At 40.0% G+C, this 23,677-nt stretch overlaps 1 protein-coding gene across 1 annotated transcript; it reads left to right on the top strand.

Annotated features, from left to right (window-relative positions):
• The first annotated feature begins 224 nt into the window (after window positions 1–224).
• LOC139715202 (lysine--tRNA ligase-like) lies at window positions 225–23,208 on the top strand. The gene is made up of 15 exons (XM_071626795.1): window positions 225–392; window positions 1,631–1,775; window positions 2,185–2,347; window positions 3,358–3,451; window positions 4,650–4,732; window positions 5,459–5,562; window positions 7,334–7,459; window positions 8,076–8,195; window positions 9,004–9,166; window positions 12,051–12,224; window positions 14,681–14,766; window positions 16,165–16,250; window positions 18,705–18,831; window positions 19,249–19,392; window positions 23,115–23,208. The coding sequence occupies exons 1-15, from the start codon at window positions 271–273 to the stop codon at window positions 23,202–23,204; spliced, it is 1,827 nt and encodes a 608-aa protein (XP_071482896.1). The 5' UTR covers window positions 225–270; the 3' UTR covers window positions 23,205–23,208.
• Window positions 23,209–23,677: the final 469 nt, after the last annotated feature.

Raw genomic sequence — 23,677 nt, 5'->3', positions numbered from 1 at the left:
ACATTGAAAATTTTGGCTGGAAAATGAACTCCAAGCGACAGGCTGATGAGGCCTCTGCAGTATTAATTAGACTTGCCAGATAGGGTTCCTCTAGCTAGATGAGTACATCTACCTTTTACACAAGCATTTTAAATGGAACTCATTCCTAGCCAAGAGCAGGCTTATTAAAGCCATTCTAAATATTTCTTCTGCGACTTTTTTATTCTTAGATCATGACAGATCTTGTAGCATGATAGCAAGGCCGTCGCTCACTCTTACTGCGGGCCAGTCATGTTTCAGAGGGTCATCCAAGTCAGCGGGGTGGGATGTAGGCTCTTGAGGGGACCCCTGGCCAAACAACACCACCACTCTCTGATTTTTAGAACCGCTTCCTATCAAAATGGCAATAGCAGGTCAGTGATGGTGAAAATAAATGTATGTGAAAGACACAGACACATTATGTGCATGACATTATTGATATTCCAAAGGAAAGTACACAGATGCAAACATCATGTTATACCCAAATGGTAGAAGAAAAAGTCCAACAACTGCAGTTATTATGTCCAAGATGAGATCTACACTGTGTCCATTGTCCTAAGTTTTACAGATTGGCATGGGGATAATACCAAATCATTTATTTTTGATGTTATGTTAGGATGTAGCCTTGTTGAATATCACACACTGCACCTAGAACATATTGTACCTCATTCATTTCTCTTGAAGATATTGTGCCAGGAATAGGAAATTCTCTCTGCATGATCAATACATACAAATTGTATGTTTGAAATTTGTTATCTCCCTTTGTGTAACTTTGTATTGGATACAAACTAGCTTTCCCTGTTTTTTTTTTTTTTTTTTCTTCTTTTTTTTTTTGGGGGGGGGGGGGGATGGGCAGTATGGTAGGTTTGTATCTTGACATGCTTCCATGGGTGACACTGATGTTTAGCATGAGACTATACAGTGTGTTTTTCATTTGTTTTTTTTTTTTGTTTTTTTTTCATTTTTCCCTCACCAGCAAAAAAAAAAAAAAGGCCCAGCTCAAACACACTGCATTCAATCATAGGTGGTGATTATTGATAGTATTTCAAAATTCCGTACTCTCCCAATGAACATTTGAAGAGTATGTTTGCAAAAACCGATAAGTCCATTTTTGAAGATTTTGAAGTACGGTCTCTGCCATAAAGTACAAAATAATACCTTTTAAGTGATATATTGGTCACTACATATACAGCTGTAAAGGTATATTTTTGAAGTTATGGTCAAAAGAAGCAAAAATTTTCTTATTATTCTCTTTATTTTTCTTGACCTTTAATCGCAAATATCTCCATTTGACAAATATGGACTTATCGGTTTTTGCAAACAAACTCTTCATTTTATCTTATTTCTGCCGCCATCTTCCATCGTGGTATAGCCCTCCACTCCCATCTAGCTCTCCATTCCTACAGCTACGTAGATTGTATCTCCCTCTTAGTGTCTTTGATACGGACAATCCACCTTTTTCTTTTCTTTTTTTCCCCTGCCTTCCGCTTTGCATATTATCTTTTACTATGCAATTTCCACTTATGTACTATTTCATCCATCCCTCTCAATGGCATTTTCTTTAAATGTTATGTTTTTGTTTTTATTTTTTATTTTTCATTTTTTTTTGTAGTGAGCAGAAGAGGAGAGAGAAGGCGGCCAAGAAGGCCCGAGAGAAGGAGGAAAAGGCCCAGGCCCTAGCCGAGAAACAGGCCCAGGAGGGATCAGGACCAGGCGCCAAGAAGAAGGCTGAAGATGAAGAGTCCCTGGATCCCCGGGTACGATGGTTGAAAAGACATTCTTTGGCCTCTATCAGTGAGGGAAACAACAAATCGCCTTCTGTAAAAACGTTTAATGAGATATGAATGTGCGTAATTTTGCCAGTCACAATTCAGTATTAAAAGTTTTTGAATAAAAACCATATTTAGATTATATTCATATTTTTTACAAGTTTATGACTTGCATCTTATTGAATCCAGGTAGTGTAATAATTATACCTTTCAGCGGCTATGTTTTGGTGATGACATGTATGTCTCTTGAAAGAAAAATCTAATGAATGACAGTCTAAAGATAAATTGCATACATTTTTACTCCTTGGAGAAGCAAAAACTGGATTATCATTAAAATGGCTTAATTTTAATATAATGAAATTTAATGACTGAAATTGAATATATCATTCCTTGATAGGAGTACTTCAAGATCCGTTCCCAGGCAGTCGAGGCCCTCAAGGCATCAGGTGATCACCCGTACCCACACAAATTCCATGTCTCCATCTCGCTGACAGACTTCATCAAACAATTTGATCATCTCAAGCCCGAGGAGATCCACGAGGAAGTCATCACGCTATCAGGTGAGAAGTGAGTCTGCGAGGGAGCTCGGTCAGGAATGTGTCATTTGTGAGAGATCATTTGATCAACAAGTAGCTTCTCCAGTTGGCATGGAGAATAATATTTTCCTCCACATAGCTCACTATGGATACCAGTGTCACTTATAACATCATCATCATTATCATTATTACCATCATCATCATCATCATCATCATCATCATCATCATCATCGTCGTCATCAGCTTATCATCACCATCACCATCACCATCATCACTATTATCATCATCATCATCATCATCATCCCCACCATCACCATCATTATCATCACTATCATATCATCATCACCATCACCATCACCATCACCATCACTCTCACCATCGCCATCGCCATCGCCATCGCCATCGCCATCGCCATCGCCATCGCCATCGCCATCACCATCACCATCACCATCACCATCACCATCACCATCACCATCACCATCACCATCACCATCACCATCACCATCACCATCACCACCACCACCACCATCATCATCACCAGCATCATCATCACGATCACCACCATCCCCATCATCATCATCATCATCATCATCACCATCACCATCATCATCGTCATCATCATCATCACCATCACCATCATCATCATCATCACTCACCATCATTATCATCATCATCTTCACTGGTCTCTTTTATAGGGAATTTGTGCTTTTGATTTCATGCAAACTGAGGGTTTTTAAATTCCATAGATATTTTTGCCATATCGTTCTAGTACTATCACAAATTGTCGCAGAGTTCCCATCTATAGAGGAGAGGAGATTGTAAAATTAACCACCACTTTAAGAATTTGTAGTTTGGTGTTAGTTTTGGGGTTTGTTTTTTGTTTTTTTGACTGATTGTTGGAACTTCCTCAAATTGGCTCCAGATTTTTCATACTAATTCTTCTGTATACACTGAATCCATGTGTATACGTACGTTTTGGGAAACTTCCTTTGGTCCAGGAGACAACTCATTCTCGATTTTACCACTCTTTACAGGGCGTGTCCATGCCAAACGAGCATCGGGTGCCAAACTGATCTTCTATGACCTGAGAGGGGAGGGGCTCAAGCTGCAGGTCATGTCAAATGCCAGGTAATGTGCTACCTTGTTGATTTGTGACCCACCGCCCAGCAAGTTAGAATGAGAGCAATCCAAAAGTGAAAACTTCTTAGGGCAGTCTCAAAATTACTCAAATGAAAGTCATTCAGGAAACGTTGCATGAAATTCAGCATAATATCTTATTGATAATTTTATGCACATTTCATGATTACTGCTACTTTAGAAATAACTGGCAGAATGAATTAGAACACCTCCCAAATTCGGTGTAGTCTGTAAAGCGCCAACACAGAAATACATTTATGGGACTTGTTTATGTTTATTTGCATCATCATAAAATGTCTCCAGTCAGCTTTCTTGCATATGCAGAAAGTGATATCTTTTGATATGTTTTGAAGGAAATGCAAAGACTCAAAAAAAACCTTCTGAATTTTAGAATAATGGCAAACCATTCCTCTTGACCTCAAAATACAGTTTTTGTTTGTTTGTTTGTTTGTTTGTTTTTTGTACGGATATAAGCAGTTGATATGTTTGAATAGAAACTTCTGAACAACTTTGTTCAATAAATATGATATTCTGTTGAGTTGTGTGTTATTGATCATTTATCATTTGTAAATAAACAATACCACTGCAAAATTCAAGTTAGGTTGATTGTAAAAGCTGTTATTTCATCCATAAACCTGGTACACTGCTCGATTATAAATTTCTTGATTTATTAATTGATAGTAATTCAGTGATGTATTTATCACTCATTTGTTATTTACTTATTTAATTATTACTTTGTATGAGAAATATATTTGCAGTGGAAGAAGACTCCTTTACTGTCTTTTTTTTTCTTTCATTAGATTATAAGGAGTGAACACAGTTTCAGGTATATTTTCTTTTGAATTTCTGAAAACTCGGATCAATACTGAGTGTACTCTGGATTTTGTGGTACAGGCTTTAAGCGAATATGAGGTGCAGAGTCATTCAAATTTGCAGCAGTATCATGTGATCCTAATATCTATAAATGACAAAGTTACTAGATAACAGGTCATTGACTTACAAGCAAAGCAACCTGTATTTGCTAATCTATCAGTCTTGACATTTAGGTCATGTTATCAGCGGAAGTTTGGACTTTGTGAGGTTTGCTCAAACAATCTGTGATGTTCCAAACAGCGTAATTTATGGAATCACTGCAAATACTTCCTAGGATTTTACATGAATTTATTCTGTGTTTCTATTTTCATTGAAGGTACTTTCCCTCTGAGGAAGAATTCTTTAAGACAAATGAAAAGATCAAGAGAGGTGATGTCATAGGGGTCAAAGGTCGACCAGGTGAGACTTCTTAATTTCTAATAAAGTCACAATCTGAAGAACTTTGCTCCTATTACTATGTCTTGTTTTTTGTCTACTTTTTTTCCTCATCCTCCTTTCCCTTTCTTTCATTTTCTTCTCTTTTTGTCTCATTTCTTTGTTTTGTATTATCATTTTTGTCTTCTCTTCTTCTACTGGTTCTTCTCCTTTTTCCTTCGTCTTTTCCTCCTTTCCTTGTCCTCCATCTTCCTTTGCAGAAACAGAATCCTTAGAGCTCATTCCAGACTTCATTTCTCTGATGAAAGTACATTGTATGCATCTGTTTAACTTTGTGTCCATGCCATAATGTGTGCTTCTCAATTTTCTCACTACCAACCTTTACTGTGCATCTTTGAAATGCTATCTTTTGCAGTTTGACTGGGAAATAAGAGACAATTCAAAGTGATTTCCTTGTTGTGTTGATACTTACTGTATGTTTATACTACAGTAAACTGCAAGTGTCATTCTATTGGACTTGTCATAATTTAACTCCTACTAACTTTGAAGATGAATTACCAAATACCAGTGGAATGGATTATCAAGCTTTTATTGAGAGCTTCACTTAATAACAGATAAAAAAAGGAAGAGCAGCAAAGATAAATAGACTAAGTGTCTTAGAGTTATGCACATGTACCAAATTGTACCAACTTATTTGTATGGTTTTGATGTGGCAAGTTGATGATGCGTTGTCATGGTTACCTGGTACAGGTCGGACCAAGAAGGGGGAACTGAGCATCCTTCCTTCAGAGATTGTCCTCTTGGCACCGTGTCTTCACATGCTTCCTCATCTCCACTATGGCCTCACAAACAAGGTGAGATGGTCTCTCTGGCCAAAAAAATTTAGGCATTTGGTAAAAGAAAAAATGCCAATAGTTCTGTCTGCGTGATGTCTGAAATAGCAACACTTTGGACTTGGTAGCCCATTGACATTGGTTCACTGATTCTTAACTATGTATTTGCATGATGTGCTAGACAGGCCTTGAAATTGAAGCCAAAACATCTATATACATGTACAGTCAACTCCTGTTACATGTATAATGAAGTCCTTGTTGGCTGTTTTCTTAAGTTATATTGAAATTCTGTTATAGCCAAACAAATAAACAATAAAATAAGAGGATAATGTTGGGACCCAGATTTTCACTTTGTTGTTACCGGAATTTCATTATTGCTGTGCTCGTTGTAACGGGAGCGCACTGTATAGTTCTTAGAGAGGCTCAAAATTTATCTTCAACCATTTAAGTTTACTTGGAATACATGGAAAGGGTCTACCAGGAAACTTTTCTGGCTGATGCAGTTTGCCAGGATATTGAGTTCTTTTGAGTATTTTAAGATGAAAAGTGTGGAATAATGGTGATTGTAGTACATGACTTTTATTCCTGAAGGGCCCTCCCATTTATGTAATGATCTATCCCACTATAGCATTGAGCAATATTATTTTGCAACAAGGGGCATGCATTTACTTAGGCAAGTCCAAATTGAGATTACTATTATAATGCTGATTATTGTCCCCGCCGAACGAGTTCGAGCAGGGGACTATGAAACGGGCTCCGTACGTGTGTGTGTCCGTGTGTCCGTCCGTCCGTGCGTCCGTGTGTGCGTCCGTGTGTGATCAAAATCTTCAATTTGCTTCTTCTCTGTCATTTATGAGCCAATTTTGATTCTGTTTGCTTTATATGATAGCACTACATGGGAGCTTTGAAACTTCTACACAGAATTTCAGTTGTGACCTTTGACCTTGACCTTTGACCTATATTTTACATTTTGCTACAAAATGCTACTCCTTTGCCATTTCTAACCCGATTTCGATTCTGTTTGTTTTATGTGATGGCACTAGGTGAGGGCCTCAAAACTTCTACACAGAGTTTTGACCTTTGACTTCTTTGACCTTTGACCTTGATTTTTTACCTATAGCGTACATTTTGCTACAAAATGCTACTCCTTCGCCATTTCTAACCTGATTTCGATTCTGTTTGCTTTATGTGATGGCACTAGGTGAGGGCTTCAAAACTTCTACACAGAATTTTGACCTTTGACTTCTTTGACCTTTGACCTTGATTTTTGACCTATATTGTACTTTGGTTACAAAATGCTACTCCTTCGCCATTTCTAACCCGATTTCGATTCCGTATGCTTTATGTGATGGCACTTGGTGAGGGCTTCAAAACTTCTACACAGAATTTTGACCTTTGACTTCTTTGACCTTTGACCTTGATTGTTGACCTGTATTGCACATTTTGCTACAAAATGCCACTTCTGGTGGGGACATATATTACGCACCGCGTAATTTCTACTTTTCCTTGTTATCTTTACAATAACTACTTGCTATGTAAGGCACATTTTATGCCTGTTGTCATTCCTGATATGTTCAGGTGGTTTTATGACAGGATGATTTCATCTTGTGATTGTTTTAAACTTGATAATGATACAGTTTGTATGCTACTCTTCTTAGTGTATGATAAGATGTGCCATTGTATGCCTTAATAGATGTACCTTGTATCTGGCTAAACTTTCTTAATGTTCACATAGCCTTTGTTTAATATATATATCATTTATTATCTTCTTCTTCTTTTTTTTGCGCTGCAGGAGACACGATTCAGGCAGCGATACCTGGACCTCATCATGAATGACCATGTACGCGACAAGTTCATTACGCGGTCCAAGATCGTGGCCTACACGCGCCGCTTCTTTGACGAATTGGGCTTCCTTGAAGTAAGTCGAGTGCATTTTCACATCTGTTGAGAACGGCAATGTCTTGTTGTAAGGGTTTTCTTTTGTATGCTTATATTTCCATTTGTCTCTTTTTGACAGCCTTCCCCCCCCCCCCCCACCATAAAAAAGCAAACAAACTACATATAGGAAAAATATGGAGAGGATGCAAAACGTAATCATCACATACTCCCATCAAATGATTTAATTCCTGCAAAATGCATTTTGAAAACTGTGTTCAAAAGTGAAATGTCATGTTTTAGGGTGTTTTATGTCCTGTACTAATACATTTCCATTACCTTTTTCTTCTCCTACAGTCCCCCTCCCTCCATCCCTCCATCCCTCCATCCCTCCATCCCCCATTCCTCCTTCCCCACCCTAAAAAAACAAACTAAGAAACAAAAACAAACTAACTACTGTTGCCTTGTAGATGTAAATCATGTTATTTCCTCACACATAAAAAGAAATGCAAGAAGATGTTTTCTAAGTGCCATTCACAAAAATACTGGGGGGGGGGGTGGCAAGAAGGTAATGGTCTGATCTGTGTACGCATGTCACCAGGATAATGATGAGAAATCACAGACTCTACATCACACAATGGCTCTCATCTCTTCCTTAGGTGGAAACACCGATGATGAATATGATTGCCGGCGGAGCCACAGCCAAACCGTTCATCACCCACCACAACGAGCTTGACATGGACCTCTACATGAGGGTGGCCCCGGAACTCTACCTCAAGGTGGGAGGTTGACAAAGAAGATGCTGATGTTGATGCTGATGATGCTGTTGTTAATGATGCTGATGATGATGCTTATGATGCTGATGCTGATGCTGTAAATGACACTGGTGTTGATTTGATTTGCTGCTGATATGATGATGATGATGATGATGATGATGATGATGATGATGATGATGATGATTATGATTATGCTGATGAAGATGACATGATAATGATTATGATCCTGATGATGATGCTGTTGCTAATGATGCTGGTGGTGCTTATGATAATGATGCTGATAATGATGTTGTTGATGATGTTGACAATGCTGATGCTGCTGCTTATGATGATGATGATGATACTGATGATGTTGATGCTGCTGCTGCTGATTATACTGATGGTGATGCTGATGATGCTAATGATTATGATGATGATGATGATGCTATTGATGTTGATGCTTATGATGCTGATGCTGATGATACTGATGATGATGCTAATGATGTTGATGATGATTCTAATGATGTTGATGATGCTTATGCTGATGCTGACGCTGACGCATATGCTGATGATGCTAGTGATGATGCTGCTGCTGCTGATGTTGATGCTGATTCAAGGAGGAGGAGGAAGAAAATAATAGGAAAATATTTCACTGCTGTCAAGTATGATCTTGATGACATTTTATTCTCTTGGTTGGTAATGGAATAAGATTGCTAACACTCCTCGGGCAGCAGTTTTACAAATATCAGATTGATCTTATTCATTGCATGCCATATTGATCAGCAACAACCTAGTCAGCTGACATTTCAACCGTTTCCCGTCTGATCTTCAGATGTTAGTCGTGGGCGGTCTCCAGAGAGTCTATGAGATCGGCCGCCAGTTCCGCAACGAGGGCATTGACATGACCCACAATCCGGAGTTCACCACGGTGGAGTTCTACATGGCCTACGCCGATTACAACGACTTGATGGAGATCACCGAGAAACTGCTCTCAGGTAAGTGACTCAAAAGAAATAACTGAATCCATTCGAGGCCAAGGTGATTGTGATTGATAATTCTCCTGCAGAGATGCGTTACAGACTTGCTGTATTTTCTTTTTAGCTCACCTGAGCCAAAGGCTCAAGTGAGCTATTGCGATCGCCCTTCGTCCGGCGTCCGTCGTGCGTCGTGCGTCGTGCGTCGTGCGTCGTCCGTCGTGCGTCGTGCGTCGTGCGTAAACTTTTTTACATTTTCATCTTCTTCTTGAAAACCCCAAGACCGATTTTCATCAAACTTGGCAGGTAGCATCCCTAGGGGGTTAGGAACTCAATTTGTTAAAATGGGCACCATGCCCCACCCAGGGGGCCCCCAGGGGGGCCCAAACCCCCCCAAAATTAAGGAATCTGTAAAAATCTTCTTCTCTAGAACCAGAAGTGATAGAGCTAAGTTAATAATATGAGTTAGTACATTGATGACTGTAGTTTCAAGTTTGTTCATGGCAGAATCAGGGGTGCCCCCCTTGGGACCCAGGGAGGGGGGTGGGGAAGGGTTCTAATGGGGCCTAAATTGTACATTTTCATCTTCTTCTTGAGAACTCCATGACCCATTTTCACCAAACTTGGCAGGTAGCATCCCTAGGGGGTTAGGAACTCCATTTGTTAAAATGGGCACCATGACCCACCCAGGGGGCCCCCAGGGGGCCCAAACCCCCCAAAATTAAGGAATCCGCAAAAATCTTCTTCTCTAGAACCAGAAGTGATAGAGCTAGGTTAATACTATGAGTTAGCACATTGATGACTGTAGTTTCAAGTTTGTTCATGGCAGAATCAGGGGTGCCCCCCTTTGGACCCGGGGGGGGGGGGGGGGGGGGGGGGGGGGAGGTGTGGAGAGAGGGTCCTAATGGGGCCTAAATTGTACATTTTTATCTTCTTCTTGAGAACCCCATGACCCATTTTCACCAAACTTGGCAGGTAGCATCCCTAGGGGGTTAGGATCTCAATTTGTTAAATGGGCACCATGCCCCGCCCAGGGGGCCCCCAGGGGGCCCAAACCCCCCAAATGAAGGAATCTTTAAAAATCTTCTCTAGAATCAGAAGTTATAGAGCTGAGATAATACTATGAGTGAGTACAGTAATGACTGTAGTTTCAAGTTTGTTCATAGGAGATCCAGGGGTGCCCCTCTTGGGGGTGGGGGGGGGGGGGTGGTTGGAAGGGTCCAAATGGAGGTCTGAATTGTCATTTTCATCTTCTTCCTGAAAACCTCATGATGGATTTTTGTCAAACTTGGCAGGTAGCATCCCTAGGTGGTCAGGATCTCAATTTATCAAACTGGGCACCATGCCCCACCCAGAGGGCCCCAGGGGGCCCCAATTCCCCAAAATTAAGGAATCTTGAAAAAATTTGGGCCCTTATTGTACATTTTCATCTTCCACTTGAGAATGCCTCGTCAAATTTTGGTAGAGCTGTGAATAATTTAGATTAGTGACTGCGTGAAAGGTGAACTTGCGATACTCAGGTGAGCGCTAGACCGCGGGTCTCTTGTTTTGTTTACCCTTGTAACCGTGATACAGTAAATTTCAAGAGGTTTACAGACAAAGACAAGAACTACGCATGTAAGGCTAAAAGAGATTGTGTGCTCAGTGTACGTGATATGAGGGGAAACTTGACACCCATCCATAATGCATGCCAGGCTAAGCCTGTGGAAATTTCCTTGAAAGCAGAGTGCCGCCAGGCTAAACCGCTGGCAAAGGAATGCATGTACACATTCCTTCACATGCCACCACTTCTTAAACAGGAACGTTTAGAGAAACACCTTAACAGGAATGTTTAGAGAAACATTTCTCTTTCTGCAGAATCTTGAAGCTGGTCAAGCTAAGTTAATACAAATGGTAGGCTTAGAATTCAAAAAGTAGAGTTTTGTGTACGGGGAAAAGCAGGTGTTTGCATGTGACAACAACGCTACTTTGCCGCATACTGTTACCGAAATACTCCCATTTATTACTGACAAATTGGCAAGTGTTCCTGAAAACCAGACTTTGCAGTTGGCATTTCTGCTACTAGAGTATTTTCCTATTTAAGATAACACACAAACAAACAAGTTTCTGGAATTCACATCAAGTTCAAGATTTCTAGTATAGAGCTGTGTTGGCATATCATATTTCTGTGAAGAAAGTCTTGAATTAAAATCTTTGGATTTGTGCAATTTACGCAGTCATTGTAAAGATCGGGGAAAGTCAAGGAGCTATGATCTTTGTTGTCATGGTGAAATGCCAAATACATTGCTCTTTCAAAAGAACTGAAATATGAAATAGAAAGGGCCAGAGCTTGAGAAAATAGAACTGTGTGAACTTTCAGGATCTATGAGAGATAAATGAATGCCCACTGATATTGGCATTAATTTACCTGTTTGTTTCGGAATTTATTGCTCTCTTTGAATTTACAAAATACATTCAATGTGTGTGTTGTTTGCTTTTGAATCGTGGAATCTTTCAACAAGATGCCTTGGGCAGGTGTGTAAGTTCTATCCACATTCCCTGTGAGGGATAGATACATCTTGGCACCTCCCTTTCAACACATGCACACACACTTTGTGGGAGTTAATTTCAGAGGGAATAGAAGTGTTGCTTTCAGAGGGAAAGAGTTTGTAAAGAAATTAGTGGAGTCGGTCTGATATGTTAGACATGAATAACAAAAAGACTGTTTCTTTTACTGTTTCTTGAATGGCTTGCAAGCAAGGCAAACACACAAGCAAGCAAATGAAAACATGAGTAATTTTGAACCACAATACAACCCTCTTTTTTTCACTCTATAGGGCCAAAATTTTTGAAAATGCTGATAACACCATCCATTAATACACGATGAGTTAATAACAGATGGTGCTCCTTATTACCCTGGTCACAGGTATGGTCCAGTACGTGACGGGATCCAAGAAGGTCATCTACCACCCTGACGGACCCGAGGGTGAGGCTATGGAACTCGACTTCACCCCTCCCTTCAGGAGGATCTCCATGATCGACGAACTCCAGAAGGTCCTCAAGGTGCAATTCCCTCCCTTGGAGGAGTTCCACACGGAAGGTTGGTATTTCATTGAGCGTGCTTCTACTGAATGATAAAAAATGCAAGGTGATGCTGGGTAACACCTCCAAATTTGTCCTGAGTAGAAACATATTGGGTAGTGTGTGATACAAAGTAATGCGAGGTGATCGACGATCCATTTTCCACCTTTTCAGGTTGTCTATACGAGGGACGATTTTCAGTAGAAACAGAGTGGGTAATGAAAGTTGCGGCATACTGGAAGTCTCAAATGCTTATAGGAAGATTCCACTTGTTATTGAATTGATCATGACGCAGTGTGCACATGATCTGGTCTATGATCTTATGATATGCGACTCCCTGGTTACCAAATTTTGCAAGTTCCCTTGCTTTACCCCACATCACCAGATATTTTACAGCTCAGAAGAAACAGTTCGGGAAGTAGTAATGTAAAAGGTAATGCACATGACAAAAAGTGGATAATGCGAGGTAATATGAGGTGTCCATTAGAATCACGTTCATTGTTTATTTTATTGCCGCCAGCCTAAATCATTCCCTATTGGGTTTTACTTTGAATGTCGGGCTCCCTTTACAAAGCAGTGGGTATTTCCAGTTTGTCAGGGGAATTCATTTTTGCATTCTCTAGATATAGGTGAAGAGATAATATGGAAGAAAGATTGTTAATGCAGATGGGAGCAGATGTGTTGCAGTTTTGCTAAAAATGGTCAATTGGTCCAAAAATGACATTTTATAGAATTAACTGGTCGACTGTTTCTGGAGAGGTTTATTCAACAGCTGCTGTACATGTGGAGAAAGAAAGTTAAGCATGGCTTATTTAATCACTCATAGACTACTTAAACATTTACATGTTCAGTAGTTTCTGTCAACCACAATATGACAACTCTTTTCTGAGCTTCAGTTTTATACAGTAGCAGGGACACTGGTGTAATGTATGGCCATGCCCCTAAGATTTTCAAAAACAGAAACGCTTCAGGGCATTACAATAAGATAGTCCCACCACTTTCTGGATTAAAGATGTTACCACTGTTAACTGGCTAGTGACAATTCATATCACTAGCCCGACTGAGAGTCATAGGTTTTCCAGGCAAGTGGACAACTGTCTGTATAGCCCCCTATATTATTAAATGATGCTTTCATTAACCCTAATAAGGTAGGGCTTTTTATGCCTCCGCAATGAAGTGGCCGGAGGCATTATGTTTTCGGGTCGTCCGTCCGTCCGTCCGTCCGTACGTCCGTCCGTACGTCCATCCGTCCGTCCCGTTTTGTTTTTGTCGATATCTCAAGAACCGTGTGGTGGTTTTACATCAAACCTGGTATGAGGGTATATCCTTGTGGGATAATACTTTGTGTGGATTTTAGGGTCACAGGGTCAAAGGTCACAGGTTATTTTGTGAAAAAAAAATTGAAATTTCATGTTTTTCTCCATATCTCGCAAATGGTTCAAGGTATCTTCATGGAACTTAGTATATATGCTTGTACCGATGGGCAGTGATTATCTAGGGAAGTTGGGGGTCATGGGTCAAAGGTCAGGGGGGGTCAAAGGTCAAGGTCAACTCCTCAAAATATCACTACTTTCCTTAAAATGCAATATGCCTGAAGGTGTTTTTTTTTTAAACTTGATGTATGGCATGTATTACCCAATATATATTTTGGGGGAAGTTTCTTGCCAAAAGGTCAAAGGTCAAAAGGTAAAAGGTCAAGTGAAAGTGCTAAAGTGCACTTTTTCCTCCATATCTCGAAAGTAACTCAAGGTATCATCATGAAACTTACATATTTATGCATGTTCAACCTAACAGTGATTCTCTTTGGAACTGTGAGGTCAAAGGTCAAAGGCCAGGTTTAGATAATGCTGTTTTCCCATTTGATACTGAAATTATACTTTTTCTCAATACCTTGAAAATTACTCAATGCATAAACTTATAAAAGGGTCAAAAGTCAAGTAAAAATCATCAGTTCCCCATATACCTGCACTCTGACATTTTTGATCATTCATCCAATTGAACCTAGTTCTAGGAAAGTGAACATTCAGCACATTTGTGTCAAACCTGTCATTTTAATATTTTGCCAATTGTGTGAAACTGTCATCACACATTGTCAAGACATTGTACTATAGACCTACATGTATTAGGAGAACCATGCATTATGGCGGAGGCATATCAGTAGCCGTAGCGATATATCTAGTTTTGGCTATGCTAAAACCAGAGGGGGCGAATTCCTCCCCCCCCCCCCCCCTCCCCCCCATTTGTGCCCATTTTTGGGTGACTTTGCAAAGGTACACAAGGACATTGCAAATTTAGTCTCAAAAGTTGTGTGAGACTTGAACAAAGAAAGTCGAGAAGCCTTTTGATGACACCTTCTCGCATTACAGAATTATAGCACGAAACCTCGAGGGGGCAGTTTCTGCCTCCCCCTGACTCTTTTAGGGTAAAGGCTTGTCGTTATTATGATAGTTTGTCCCTGTCATTTTGCCATCACAGGGGTGAAGAAGTTCTTGGATGACCTCTGCCGCAAACATGACGTGGAGTGCACCCCTCCGAGGACCACCGCAAGACTGCTGGACAAGGTGAGTGGGGGCGGGGAGAGAAACAGAAAGGGCAAAGTTTAATGGAAGGGGTGTGTGCATGCACCCACACACATACACCCATACGCACACTCATGCACATATACCCTACAACTGAGATTTGTGAAGACCAGTTTGTATGACTGATTTCTGTGTAGGTGTGTGTCAATGCTATTGAGAAGTCTTTTAAAGTACAGTCAACCTGAAATCGAATCTATTTGGACGGAAGAAATAGCTTCGACTTTAACTTAGAGAAAATGTGACTTTGGGGGGATTAAAATCAATAGAATATAAAGAGAAGAGTACTTGAAAAGACCTTTGACTTAGGCGATCATTCGACTTATGAAAGTTCAACTTAAGCAAGATTGACTGTATGTTTCAAATATTTTTGTAGCTTGCTTCATGGGGAAAGAATTGAAGTGAGCAAGGCACCTTTCACGACACAATGAAAACTCACTATGATGAAGACCTAAGAACAGTGATGTTATATATCGGGTTTCTCTCTACATCAGGGTACAAAAGTAAAGAGGTGTAAAGAGATGGTACCCTCAAATAGCCTTGTTGTATTTAGAGGTTTTGCTTTATCCAAGCAAGGTTCCACTGTACCCAAGTTTGCTATTCCCAGTCAAAAAAAAACAAAAAAACAAACAGTGTAGCACAGGCATTTACATTTTACAAAATTTATATTGCTGTGCCTTGGCGATATTGTATGTGACAGTTAGAAGTGGACGTTAGTATCCATCCTCGACTTTTATGTGACACATCACTTTATTGCAATGCTGTCTTCATTCAAATTTTGTAAACTGCTCAAGTGAGCTGTATTTGCTGACCTGCTCAGATACTAGGTGTGTCCAAGGATGTTGCATTTGTTCATGATACGAAAACCCGTATTTGTAATTGAGTGTAATTGTCTATTCTCCAGACTTTCGATCTGTTTGCATACTCATAATCACGCACATGCTAAATCTGTACACAATTATCATAGAATAATTTTTTTCTTTGTGTTAGAATGTTAGCAAGTTATTTTTTATGCCTTTGATTAATTAGATCATCAGTGATTTCATGTCTTTACTGTCAAATTTATAGTTCATTTATTATTTTGATGTTATTTTCTAGTGATGTATATAATGACAGGAAATCATCCCCATTCCCCTTAAAAAAAAACAGACAGAAAAATGTTGAGTTATACCTACACTGCATTTGGTATGTGAGAGATATATTTAATAATATTACACTTTCCTTGGCCTTCTGCTGCAATTAACTGTTTTATGAGAGACGAAAAAGAGAAGATGAAATGCTCTCCCAGTTTTAAATGATATTTTCACATTCGCTTCATGTAGACAAATTCACATTCAATATCTGCATTCTTTGCCCTGCTCTCTCTTGTGTCCACACGTTCAGCTTGTTGGAGAGTTTGTCGAGACCCAGTGCGTGAGTCCGACCTTCATCATGGACCATCCCGAGATCATGAGTCCCCTCTCCAAATGGTGAGTAAATTTTCTGTCAGTGGTGAGATATCGAGAGAGGATTAGCACGTGTGGAGTAAGATACTATTACAGTGCAATCCTGTTAACCCGCTGAGGACGATTCCCGAGTATACTTGGGCAAGTGTCTATGGGAAATGCATGTTATAGCAAAAATCAGTCCATCCTCAACAGGTTAACAATGAACATGCTTATTTTGACATTTTGTTACTGCGAAGTAAAATTTCAGGCCCCCAAATTATCATCATTAAAGTCTATGGGGCAAAATTTGCTTAATGATACAACGAACACAATCATAGGGAAATTTTTGTTACAACAAAATCATACACACTGTAACTAAAATCTCTCTGCAATTAATGAGATTGCACCGCATCAAACATACTTTTCAGCGTATGATTAGCATTCAATAAACGGCGTACAATATACACATAGTTTGCATGTCTTCATGATATACTGTATTTGTTCAGTTATAACAAAATTTAAATGTAACAAAAGAAAACTGCCGGTCCCGAGGACTATGTTATAACAGGAGTGCACTGTGGTACTAGAAAGATAATGCCATGTGAGTGAGGGAACACGCAGACTTAAGGCTCGACTGTCGGAGGCATTTCATGAAGCATTTTGGTTGGATATTTTTCTGACAAACTGTTACCAGCTACTGAAATCTTTGCATCTGATTGGCTGAGAGCATATTTGTCGGCCAACTTTGTGGGACAAAATGCTTCATGAAATGCCCCCCCTGTGATATGATTCATCCTTATTCATATAGTTTGCCCAGCAGTTTATACTCTTTCCTTTTTACAAACCATCATTAGGGAGCTTTTGATTTTAAGACCGTAGGTTAAGAGGACAGTATGTAGCGTATAAAGTCAATCTGCGCTCGTGTGAAACTGAACATCTCTATGTCCTGTTGATTTTCAGATGGTTATCAGTTGAAATCGCGTCCAGTCTGTGAAAAGGACAGAGCAGTTAACTATATGTGACCCGCTACAACAAAATGGTCCTAAAGTCGCGCACGGTCGAAGCCGTGAAAATCGAGTTTGAAGTTAGAGCATCAAAATTGGTCAAAACTTACGATTTTCTGAATTTGACATATTATTAGAGTCTGACATGTCTTCTATCATCTGTCAAAATTTTGAAGCAAAATGATGAAAGGAAAGACCAAAAAATAGCGTTTTTCTGGGCCATGTTTTTTTGGCGTTTCAACGAAGCAGAAACTGGTTCGAACATGTGGATTGAGCGCCACACATAGGCTCTGCCCCTAACAACGACCAGAGTGATCTCATTGGTCAGTTTGCTGCTTGCCGCTAACCGAAGCGTGAAGCTCGCACACTGCCCAGTCGACTGGTGCGTGCGGGCGAGTTGCGCTATGCCTAGCCGCTTCTCCTGACATCCTGCTCACTGAATGGTCGGTGAGGAGACCGCCGACGCTGTGTTTGAATGAGAAGTTCGGGGGTTGCTAGGGCTTAACTTCTATTGTCCGGAGGTGAATACGGACTTGTGTGTCTCTTGATTGTGATTACGTCGCAAGGAGAACTTTTAGGGCGCTTTTCTCGAAACAGTGATTTCCCAGACATCTTGACATGCTCTCTTTTAAACATGGATATCTCCGCAACCGATTATTTTTATAAGACGTGTTATATATCAATTTAAAGCAGAAAGATTTGGGAATGGTGTCATGCAATTTACAAATAATCGACATCGCCCGACTTTAGGATCATTTTGTTGTAGCGGGTCACATATGTCTTCGAAGGTTCAGCATGCAAGCTTGTGGCAGCTTACATAGTACACTGGATGTAACAAATCTCTTTGGGATGGAAGCATCCCCCTCTACAGATACTAGGGAGCTTTAGATTTTAGACGCGCGGACGTTCAGAAGGAAAAAAACATGTTCTGAGTGTGCGCAGAAGCGCTCGTCAAGTCGATCTATTTTTAGCTTGCGTCGCCTGAGTTTTTCACTATGCGTACTGGGCTATTTTTACGTCCGCACAGTTTGCAACGTAGAGAACTACTTCATGCACTGATCATATGGGGGCGCGATTTTATTTTTTATATGTTGCGTCCCAGCGTAATCTAAAGCTACTTGTCAGCACAACACAGGGGAGAGGAGAACGTCCAGCGCACTCGTTGTCTCAAACGTCCGCGCGTCAAAATCTAAAGCTCCCTACTGACAAGGCAAACAAATCAGGACAGAGTGAGAAGGAGACACTAGGGTAACTCTCTGTCCTGCATGCTCTACTATCCTGAATTGAAAGCTCCCCATTGCTATATTGATACAAATCTAGAGAAACTTGATGTGAAGGGTATGATTATAATTTCATCCTGCAAAATTCATAGCTAAGAGAAAATTGAATGAAGAAAATGTTGTTCTGGGAAATGAATTGCATTCAAGCAATTTTGGTTTTTATTTGTCAATTTTATTGTTTGTCCATTTGTCCGACCTTTTTTCTCACCCAGGCACCGTTCCACTCCAGGTCTAACAGAGCGGTTTGAGCTGTTTGTCGCCCACAAAGAAATTGTGAATGCCTACACAGAGTTGAACGATCCTGTGATACAAAGGGAGCGTTTCGATAGCCAGGCCAAGGTATGATGATACCAGTAGAGACTTGAGGAGAGCTAATTAGACAAGTTGAGTGAAGGAAATATGTCAGCTGAGGTCATCATGTCTAATAAGATGTATCTGTAGCCCTGTTCTCAATCTTTTTGAGCTTCATTGATGCAGCACGTAATGTCTTCAAATTGAAAACATTATTGTGTTTGTTGTGTGTGCATTTACTCTGTTGGGTATTTTTAGACCCTGAAATAGCAATCAGACAATTTAATCATATTGAAAGTTATCAATGTTGAAATCCGACTGATATTTTTTGGGACATTCTGAATGTAAAGTATTTAATGTCATCACCTTTTATTTTCAAAATCAGGAAATTCAAAGAAATTCAGTCCCGTTTATAGATCAAAGCTAGCCAGTGGTAATGATGTTGACTTTTTCTGCCTTATGTAGGACCATGCAGCTGGGGACGATGAGGCGCAGCTGATCGACGAGAACTTCTGCACAGCCCTCGAGTACGGCCTGCCGCCGACGGGAGGATTCGGCATGGGTATTGACCGCCTCTCCATGTTCCTCACGGACTCAAACAATATCAAGGTAACGTGTGCTTTGTGTAAGGTCATCATCTCACAATTTTCACATTGGTATGTACACAGGTCACAATCTTTCTTTGTACAGTGGAAACTCGATATAACGAGATGGTCGGGACCGAGTCATTTTCCTCGTTATAGCCGATATCTCGTTATATCAGTAGGCATAAAAGAAGGCATAACATAAAGACATTAATTTGCACATGTGGGACTACCCATTATATTTCAATCAATACTGAACTTGATATTGTGTGTGAGGGAATTACTCACCTTTATGGGTAAGAAGATGTTTTTCGCCAAGGAAATCCAATATCAAGAATGTGTTTCTTATTAATTGTAGATGTTTGAATTTGTAGATTTATATAGCTTGCGATTGTATCAAGATCGTCTGTGGATCGGTATGTGGTTATCTTATGGGTGTGTGTTGTGTGGAAAGCTTGAATATGGTCTGCACAATGCTGTGTGTGTATGTGACACATTCTGTACGTACATTATGACTGCGTGTGTGTGAAGATGGGGAATTCCCTACGCAGAAGGCCAATCACAGCATCAGATTGCCTCACACCTGCTAAACGTCACGATTATGGCCGTCCCACAACATTTTCTGCATGTATCAGTGTGCACGCACACACACACTTACACGTACAACATGCAGTGCTAGCTGGAGTGCACTGAAGAAAATGATTATGTGTGTACAAGACAGTTTTTGGCGCACACAAGCTTTACAATCTCGGAAGATGATAGCACAGGCGAAGTAAAGCCTTACCGAAGGCATTTTGCTTTACCTCGCTATAGCAGGTTTGATTGACTATGTTTTTCTTTGTTTGGAAGTCACAAAATTTATCTCGTTATAGCAGTTATTTCATTATAGCCGATCTCGCTATAAGAGTAGCATTTTACATAGACTTGTGTGGAAGGAAATTTGGGACCGGGAAAATTTCCTCGTTATAACCGATATCTCGTTATAGCAGTGTTCGTTATACCGAGTTTCCCCTGTATTGAATTTCAAATAAAATGTAAATCTAGGGAAGGTTTGTATTGAGGTCAATGTGACACTTATCAAGGGCGGATCCAGGAATTCTGTAAAGGGGAGGCGCCTTTACAAAATTAAAGAGGGTGCACCCCCCCCATTTTTTCTTTTTATTTCTTTTGTTTTAAAAAATAAAGAATGAAGAGGGGGGCACGCCTGATCCCCCCCCCCCCCCCCCCGATTCGCCACTGTTTATAATGCAATAACATTGTGTCACTGTTTTGTGAAAAACATTTGAAACTTAAAGGACAAGTCCACCTTCACAAACATGTGGAGTGAGTGAATGCAGCAATATTAGTAGAACACATCAGTGAAAGTTTGGGGAAAATCAGACAATATTTCTGATCTTTATATTCATTTTTTTTTTTCATATTTTTTATATGGTTATTTGCTATGGCTATTTCATGTCTTTATATGGTTATACACATATGACATCATACACTGTAGTAGTCTTCTCATCCAGCCTTGAGTGAGCAGAAACTTTAAAAATTCATAACTTTTGAATGGATTGTCTGATTTTCCTCAAACTCTCATTGATGTGCTCTACTAATATTGCTGCATTCACTCAACCCACATGTCTATGAAGGTGAACTTGTCCTTTAATATCTGAATTTTCTTTTCGTTTTCATTTTTTACAGATTTTGATATACATTGTATCATCTGCCAGTCTATTTATATCTTGAATCTATTCCGTTATAGCCCACTTTAAAGATAATATGTGACACTGCACCTCAAAACAAACAAAAAGTCGCCAGACATGAATTTTTAGTTAAGACCATATTCTGAAAGAGCAGACTTTAATAAAATGATGTATAACTCAAATCAAATGGACTCTCCTAACCTGTATAAATATTGGAAAGAAAGCACCAACTCAGGAAAAGTGTGAACTGAGAAAAGAGGCTCTGAAGTACAGTGTCTATTCAAGCACTTAATCTTTACCAAACCCTGCTGGCTGTGCGATGAATGGGACAAAAAACAGGAAGTAAACCACCAGAGTAACAACAATGAAGGGATTATCAGATTAAACTGAAATTAAGCATGCCTCATTAACACATTCTGTCCGTAATCAATGCCAACTTTCAAAGCAGTAGCACTATCCTTTCAAAAGTTATTAGAGTTAAAAGTGAAGAGTGTGGACAAGGTTTTTCAGAAATGAAAAAGGGATTCTAAAGACACACCTAATCACACTATTCTACCAAAAGTGTTCGAGATAAACTCTTAAAAAAACACACTTTCCCGCCCGTTTTATGATACCAAATTTTAGTATAATGTAAAAGAAGACCCGCTCTTTCAGAAAATATGAAAAAGTCAAGTTCGGCTAGGTTGACCCATTTCACTTATTTTCAGTCCTCATGCAAAATCAGTGTGTGCGACTTTATGTTCGTTTTGAGGTGCACGGTCACATATAAAGTTTTGGTACCTCAAAAGTTTCCCTGAATTTCCTTGTCTTAGTTTGTGTTTCAGGTTAAAGTACCTTTCATATAACTAACACTGTGAGACTTACTCGCCCCAAAGTGCTCTCATGTCCTAGTAATCATGCAATAATGGTTTCGCACCAGAGCCGCCGCCGTTCGACAGCGAGGTTGTACACGTATTGTACGAAACCATTTAACTGCGACCAGCAGCCCCATACAAAACATGTGCACGCATAGCTAACTGCGACCAGCCCCATATGCATAGCGTAATGGGGCTTCGCATAGTAGCATTCAGGATCATGACAGATTTAGTATCGCGGGTAAAAATCAACTTAAAATCCAAAAATTTCTTCAATTTGAAGACTTATCAATTAGGTTGAAGTATTTAAAACAGGCTTCGGGCAACGTTTGGTTCTGCCAATAGTCCCTTTCTGTTCAAATTGATGACTGAATGTGACTCGGTCGAGAGGACCTTTGGAGAGCTACATGCACTGAATACTACGGCCAGCGCATGCGCGCACATCACATGCGCACAAATTTCAAATCCATGAACGGATAAGATGTTTGTGTGTGCATGCGCTGGCCGTAGTATTCAGTATATGTAGCTCTCCAAGGTCCTCTCGACCGAGTCACATTCAGTCATCAATTTGAACAGAAAGGGACTATTGGCAGAACCAAACATTGCCCGAAGCCTGTTTTAAATACTTCAACTTAATTGGTAAGTCTTCAAATTGAAGAAATTTTTGGATTTTAAGTTGATATTTACCCGCGATACTATATCTGTCATGATCCTGAATGCTACAATGCGAAGCCCCATTACGCTATGCGTATGGAGCTGTTGGTCGCTATGCATATGGGGCTGCTGGTCGCAGTTAATTGCATGATTACTAAGACATGAGAGCACTTTGGGGCGAGTAAGTCTCACAGTGTCAGTTATATGAAAGGTACTTTAACCTGAAACACAAAAATTCAGAGAAACTTTTGGGGTACCAAAACCTTATATTATCTTTAACACGGAGCAGACTGGCACTTCTAAGTCAGCCACAAGCCTACAACCGTGAAAATACAAACACCTGTTATGCAAACCCCTGTTCCTATTAATAGAGACAAAAATGAAGCATTCCTCCCCAGCATTGTAAAGTACAAACTGTACCAATGATATTCAAGAATTCCTTCACAGAAAGGTCATTTTCCCTGAACATGAAATTAAAAACTTAAAATTTATTTTTTTTAAATTGTAAAAAAAATCAACAAGCTTTTACTGTTTCTATGACAACCATACAGGAGGTCCTCTTGTTTCCAGCGATGAGACCCGAGGATGGCAAAGCCGCTGGTGAATCTCAGCCCGAAGAGGGCGCCACACCAGCAAGTTAAAACCGAGTGGAATGACCGCAAGTCAACTGGTCTGGCAGGGCCTCAACATTCAACTGCACTACCCCACATCTGTCTCTTGGAGATTTCATAACCCATTCCATACTTTAATCTGGTAGTCTGCGTATTAAGTCTATGAGCATTTCAGAATTCAGTATGGAATGGGTTAAGGATGGTTCGGATGATTACTCACAGGGACACACAGACCTACTTAATAGCATCCTCCAAAGCAGTCAGTTATCTATAATCAGGAACTGGACCAGAATGCGAGCTGTTCTCCTTTTTGTACTACTTGTAATTTTGATTAACTCACCTGTGTTGATAAACCGGTCGATGGTAACCAATAGAGGGCAGCATGTAGTTGAATTGTTTGTTGTTTTTTAAGTGTGGGGGGAAGGGGGTAAGCTACCGTCCATGATTTAGAGTGGTATATCAGGAATAACTCATACTTTTTATTCTTTTCTCTTTTTGGCCCC

The sequence above is a fragment of the Diadema antillarum genome, unplaced genomic scaffold, assembly GCF_040938485.1.
Source record: "Diadema antillarum isolate AM-2024a unplaced genomic scaffold, OU_Dant_1.0 scf00000046, whole genome shotgun sequence".
Taxonomy (NCBI): Eukaryota; Metazoa; Echinodermata; class Echinoidea; order Diadematoida; family Diadematidae; genus Diadema; species Diadema antillarum.
The sequence above is the reverse complement of the archived record's forward strand: the minus strand, read 5'-3'. Positions and strand labels throughout refer to the sequence as shown.

What these genes read in the sequence shown, in the direction of transcription:
- LOC139715202 (XM_071626795.1), top strand. Translation starts at nt 271, where the DNA reads ATGTTTCAGAGGGTCATCCAAGTCAGCGGGGTGGGATGTAGGCTCTTG. An exon ending in CCCCGGAACTCTACCTCAAG is followed by an intron (nt 8,196 to 9,003) that starts GTGGGAGGTTGA and finishes TCTGATCTTCAG; the next exon opens with ATGTTAGTCGTGGGCGGTCT. An exon ending in CACCGAGAAACTGCTCTCAG is followed by an intron (nt 9,167 to 12,050) that starts GTAAGTGACTCA and finishes CCCTGGTCACAG; the next exon opens with GTATGGTCCAGTACGTGACG.